General features: G+C 45.5%; 1 protein-coding gene across 3 annotated transcripts in view; it reads right to left on the bottom strand.

The window, feature by feature from the left end:
• The window catches only part of zgc:123010 (uncharacterized protein LOC641500 homolog), a 204,531-nt gene that overhangs the window by 88,777 nt on the left and 109,754 nt on the right, over positions 1–6,000 (bottom strand). For all 3 annotated transcript variants that reach the window (XR_005945696.1, XM_041210199.1, XM_041210198.1), the window contains one exon: positions 3,550–3,595. Coding sequence is in view for 2 of the 3 variants with exons in the window: in XM_041210199.1 (XP_041066133.1) it covers positions 3,550–3,595 (46 nt within the window). In the remaining variant the exon portion in view is untranslated. The remainder of the gene's footprint in view (positions 1–3,549; positions 3,596–6,000) is intronic.

Consider the following 6,000-nt stretch of genomic DNA (forward strand, 5'->3'; position numbering starts at 1 on the left):
GCTTAGGATTCGGCGCTTTCAGCGATGCGGCCTGGGTTCGATTCCTGGTCAGGGAATGGTAATTTGCTGACCTCGTGTAAACCAGTCTCCCTCTGTCTCCATTATCGACATCAATCCGGCCATCGTGGGTGGGCTTAAGAGTAAACAGTTGACAGCAGATTTTGTGCAAGAGACCATTTCCACCACGACTTGCAACCAAGCTGAAAATCCATCAATGCAGCAAATCCCTTCCCTTTGGCAGTGAGGCATATGAGTCCCATTTTCACATGCCAAATATGCTTAGAAATATGAAGAGAGAAATTCCATTTACAGTAGCACTTTAATTCCTCTCCCCTGACTACATCTTACATCATGCTGTCAACCGTGGCTCATGGGTAGCACTCTTGCCTGTGAGTCAGAAGGTTGCAGGTTCGAGTCCCAGTCCAGGGACTTAAGCACTAAAAGTCAAGGCGGACACTCCAGTGCAGTACTGAGGGAGCGCTGCACAGTCAGAGGTGCTTTCTTTCAGATGAGATGTTAAACTGACATTCTGTCTGTCCCTTCAGGTGAGCACAAAAATATCCCATGACTACTATTTTGAAGAATAGCAGGGGGAGGGTTCTCCCCAGTGTTCTGGCCAATATTTATACCCCAAACAAAATGGCAAAAAAATTACCTGGTCATCAATCTCTTTGATTTGGATATTAATTGCCTTTGAGCACATATAAATAGGGGGTGCCCCAGGAACACCATTCTAATTTGATTTTGTAAGTTTCCTTTTGAAGTTTTGATTTTAAAAAGGGTGTGAGGGATAGGCCAGAAAATTATAGGCTGGTCAGTCTGACTTCGGTGGTGGGCAAACTATTGGAAACAATTCTGAGAGACAGGATAAACTGTCACTTAGAAAGGCACAGATTGGTCAGGGACAGTCAGCATGGCTTTGTTAGGGGAAGATCGTGTCTTACTAACGTAATAGAATTTATTGAGGAAGCAACAGGGAGGATTGATGAGGGTAGCACAGTGCATGTTGTCTACATGGATTTCAGTGAGGCACTTGACAAGGTCCCACATGGCAGACTGGTCTGGAGAGTGAGGTCTCATGGGATACAGGGGAAGGTGGCAGGTTGGATCCAAAACTGGTTCAGTGACAGGAAACAAAGGGTAATGATTGATGGATGTTTCTGCGAATGGAAAGCGGTTTCCAGTGGTGTTCCACAGGGCTCAGTGTTTGGGGCTCTTGCTGTTTGTTGTATATCTTAATGATTTAGACTTAAATGTGGGAGGCATAATTGGGAAATCTTCAGATGACACAAAAATTGGCCGCGTAGTTAGCTGTCAGCTCTGGAACTACATCAATGGTTTCGTTGAGTGGGCGGAGAAGTGGCAGGTGGAATTTAATCCAGAAAAATGAGGTAATGCATTTGGAGAGGGCAAAGATAGCAAGGGAATACTCAGTAAATGGGAGGATATTGAGAGGGGTTGAGGAAATGAGAGACCCTGGAGTGCATGTCCACAGGTCGCTGAAGGTGGCAGGACACATGGACAAGGTGGTCAAGAAAACGTATGAAATGCTTTCCTTTATTGGATGAGGTGTTGAATACAAAAGCAGGGATGTAATGCTGGAACTGTATAAAACGCTGGTTAAGCCACAGCTGGAATTTTCTGCACAGTTCCATGCCCAACATTACAGGAAGGACGTAATTGCTTTGGAGAGAGTGCAGAAGAGATTTGCAAGAATGTTGCCAGTGCTGGAAAATTGCAGCTATGAGGAAAGATTGGATAGGCTGGGGTTGTTTTCCTTGGAACAGAGGAGGCTGAGGGGTGACCTAAGTGAGGTGTCCAAAACTGAGGGGCCTAGACATGGTGGACAGTAAAGACTGGTCTCCCCTAGCTGAGGGGTCAATTACCAGGGGGCAGAGATTTAAGGTGATTGGTAGAAGGATTAGAGGGGTCATGAGGAAAAACTTTTCCACCCAGAGGCTGGTGGGTGTCTGGAATTCACTGCCTAAGTTGGTGGTTGAGGCTGAAATGCTCAACTCATTCCAAAGGTACCTGGATCTGTATCTGTAGCGCTGTAACCTGCAAGGCTACGGACCAGGCGTTGGAAAGTGGGATTAAAATGAGCAGCTAGTTTCTTATTTTCTGTTTTTGGCCGGCGCAGACACAATGGGCTGAATGGCCTCTTTTTGCTCCGTAGTTTTCCTATGGTTCCATTGCTGTTTGTGGGATCTTGCTATGTACATATTGGCTGCCACATTTCCTACATTACAACAGCAACAACCCTTCAAATGTACGTCAATGGCTGTGAAGTTCCTCAGAATGTCCTGCCACATTAGGAGATATTAAGTCAGATAAGCTAAAGCTTGGTCAGAAAGGTAGGTAGATATTACAAAGCATCTTAATGGAGGAGAGAGAGGCAGAGGGGTTTAGGGAGGGAAGTCCAGAACTTAGGGCCCAGGCGGCTGATGGTACAACCACCAAGGGTGGAGCGAAAATCGCGATTGCTCAAGAAGTCAGAATCGGAGGAGTGCAGTTATCTGAGTTTTGGAGAAGCTAACAGAGATTGGTAGGGAAGGAGGCCAGAGAGGAATTTGAAAACAAAGATGTTAAAAATGGAAGCGATGCCAAACTGGACCAAACATAGGTCAGCGAGCACAGGGGTGATGGGCGAATGGGTCTTGGTGCAAGTTATGACACGGAGAGCAGAGTTTCGGATGGGTTCAAGTTAATGGAGGGCGGAAGACGAGAGGCTAGTGGGGCGAGCATTGGAATGGTCCAGTCCAGAGGCAACAGTGGCATGGATGAGGGTTTCACTAGCAGATGAGCTGAGGCAGGGGTTGGAGATGAGGCGATGTTACAGCGAAGGAAATCAGTCGTCTTGATGACAGAGCGGATTATTTTTATTTAATCACGGGTAGTGGGCATCGCTGGCTAGGCCAGCATTTATTGCCCATCCCTAATTGCCCCTTGAGAAGGTGGTGGGGAGCTGCCTTCTTGAACTGCTGCAGTCCATGTGGTGTAGGTACACCCACAGTGCTGTTAGGGAGGGAGCTCCAGGACTTTGACCCAGCGACAGTGGACGAACAGCAATATATTTCCAAGTCAGGATGGTGAGCGGTTTGGAGGGGAACTTGCAGGTGGTGGTATTCCCATGTGTCTACTGCCCTTGTCCTTCTAGAAGGCAGTGGTCGTGGGTTTGAAAGGTGCTGTCTAAGGAGCCTTGGTGAATTCCTGCAGTGCATCTCGTAGATGGTACGCACACTGCTGCCACTGTGCATCGATGGTGGAGGGAGTGAATGTTTGTGGATGGGGCGCCAATCACACGGGGCTGCTTTGTCCTGGATATGGAGTCAAAAACTCAACTTGGGTATAAATGGTGTTCTAAGATTTTGAACAGTGTGTTTCAGAGTGAGAGAACAGCCAGGGAGAGCAATGTTACTGCCAAAGAGGTAGAGGCAGAAATTAAGAATTGCATTTCCTATAAAGAATGTTTTTAAAGAGGCAGAGAAAAAAAAAGTGGCTAACACAAGATTACTAAAATACTGTAAACTTTTATGTACGATGACCTACCAGCCAGCTGCCTGCTTTTCAGTATTAATGGGTCCAAATCAGTGAGCTGAAAAGTGAATTAAAAAGCCTCTGATCAAAAACTGGCTAAACAAAACAAAATAAAAACATTCTTTTTCTCAAAGAAACAAAACGTACCATAAAATTAACTCCGGCAAGATCAGCGAAAAGCTGGCAGAGGGGTAAGTGGCAAATTGCATTTCCTACACAAATGTAACCTCCCTAGGTTATCAGTGTCCCACTGTACAAGCCATGCAGTGAGCACCATGGGCTAGTCCACCAAGGTGAGTGTTGCACCGTGACCGAGACAGACTCTATCCCTCACCCCAGCAGGCCTAGGAACCCTCTCTCCGAGAAGGGGAACTCTGGTCATCAGTTATTTTAGCTGAGGAAGTCTAACGTACTACCTATCAGCGCAAGGAGCTTTCAGAATTTCTGCCAAGGAAACGTTTGATTCAGTAGTTACCGTAAATGGCCGGCACCATCATTATATAATTATTATGATCATCATGTGCTTGCTGTGCCCTAAGCTACCACACAGATGGAGCATGGTGGTAATGTTGAGGTGCCAGCCTAGCCAGTTCCTTCAGTTACTCCCTGTGAGGGAATAATCTAAGTCGTTCACAAGATCAATGAGCAACAACCCACTGTTCCAATTTTCTCTAAGTCGGCAGCTGCTTATTTTAACATTATCCAACTATCTAAATACTAACTTGTGTAAAACATGGGCAAATCCCAACTGAACAAGTGCAACACATTCCAAAATTCGAACACACTAGTTTCATGCACTAGGCACGGACGCAATTCACTTCCAAATAATCACACTCACAAGGTTCCACTTGCATTCGCAGTGCCCAAGTGCACTGGAATAAAACCACAGGGGTCCACATAGAACTCAGCAACACACCATAGGGGATAATACTGTTTTTATCTTCCCTCCCACAAAATGAATAGCTGGAGATCGAAAAAAAAAAGTCTGCTTCCAAACAGGGAGAGAAAAAGAGAGGAGGAAGACGAAAAAGTGAAAGGGGCAGAGAACAAGAGTAAGAAAGCAGAGAAAGAAAAACAATAAACAAAAAGAGAGCAAAAGAGGGAGGGCAAAAAAGAGAGAGAGTAAGGTTAAAACAAAAAAGACAAAGGGATAGTAATTTTAATTTGCTTACGTTCCACCATTTTTAAGAGCATCACCATCAAAGGAAGAGGTTTGAAGGCGGAGGTGCCTCCAGCTGTTCCCTGCATCACCCTCTGAGAGATAGTCTTTTGCTCAGGGTCTTCCTTCCATTTCCAGGGCATTATATTCAGCTCCCCTTAGAGCTTGACATCAGTAAACCTTCCCAAAAATCACATGGGTGAGTCGGGCCTTTCACCCCAACCACAAAACCAACCGGCTCCTAACAGCAACCCACTGTCTCTTAAATAACTCTTGCCATACCCAGTAATCTGTTGCTGATGACTCTTTACGTGGTGTGTATTCTAACACAAATACTAAGCCCTTCTATTCCTAGCTTGTATCAGTGACCTCTTGTCACATCATAGTTCAGAGCAAAGAGATTTTCTGAATTTACCATTTCCAATCTGGTTTATGAAGCTTCACAGGAGATCCCACATCATTGGGGCTCTTTACACAGTGAAGAGTGCCAGTTTCTGTTAGTCTTTCCTCATAACACAGTCCTTGAATGACAAGAATCGATCAGCCTGTGATTTTACCCCAGGCCTGCTATATTACCAGCAGCGCCATTGAGAAGAATCCTCCCATTAACATTTACAATTTGCTGATTCAACAGGAGCAGGAGGAGGCCCTTCAGCCCCTTGAATTCCTTCTGCCATTCAGTTAGTTCAGAGCTGGCCTGTGACCACCTGCCTTGGCTCTGTAACCCTTCAATGCCCTTCCCTGACAAAGATCTGTCAATTCAGAAAGTTAAAAATAGATCTATCAATATTGGCCACTTGTTTCACAGCAGCATCAATGGGTAGTTAACAGGCATTTAAGTCAGATAAGCAGGTTATCAGTCAGAAAGAGAATTTAGAAGAATATTTTGCTGTTAATGAGAAATTAGGGTTAAGTGCATCAGGGCAGATACATATACAGAAACTCTAATGCACACAGGCTCTCTCACATGCACAAACTCTCACAGACAGGCACAAACATACAGACAAATGGGAACACACAGACACGGGAGCACAGGCACAGGAATACAGGACACAGACACAAACGGGAACACATTCAGACACACTCAGGAACACACACACACATGGGAACACACACAGGAACACATTCAGACACACGCACAGGGACATATAGACCCACATATTCAGACACACACACACACCCGCATTCAGAGACACACACACAGACAAGGGAACACGTACAGACATACACACACACAGGAACACACGCACACATGCATACATGGGAACACGCACACACGAATGCACACACAGGAACACATGCAG

Source organism: Carcharodon carcharias, chromosome 17 (genome assembly GCF_017639515.1).
Source record: "Carcharodon carcharias isolate sCarCar2 chromosome 17, sCarCar2.pri, whole genome shotgun sequence".
In the NCBI taxonomy this organism is placed as follows: Eukaryota; Metazoa; Chordata; class Chondrichthyes; order Lamniformes; family Lamnidae; genus Carcharodon; species Carcharodon carcharias.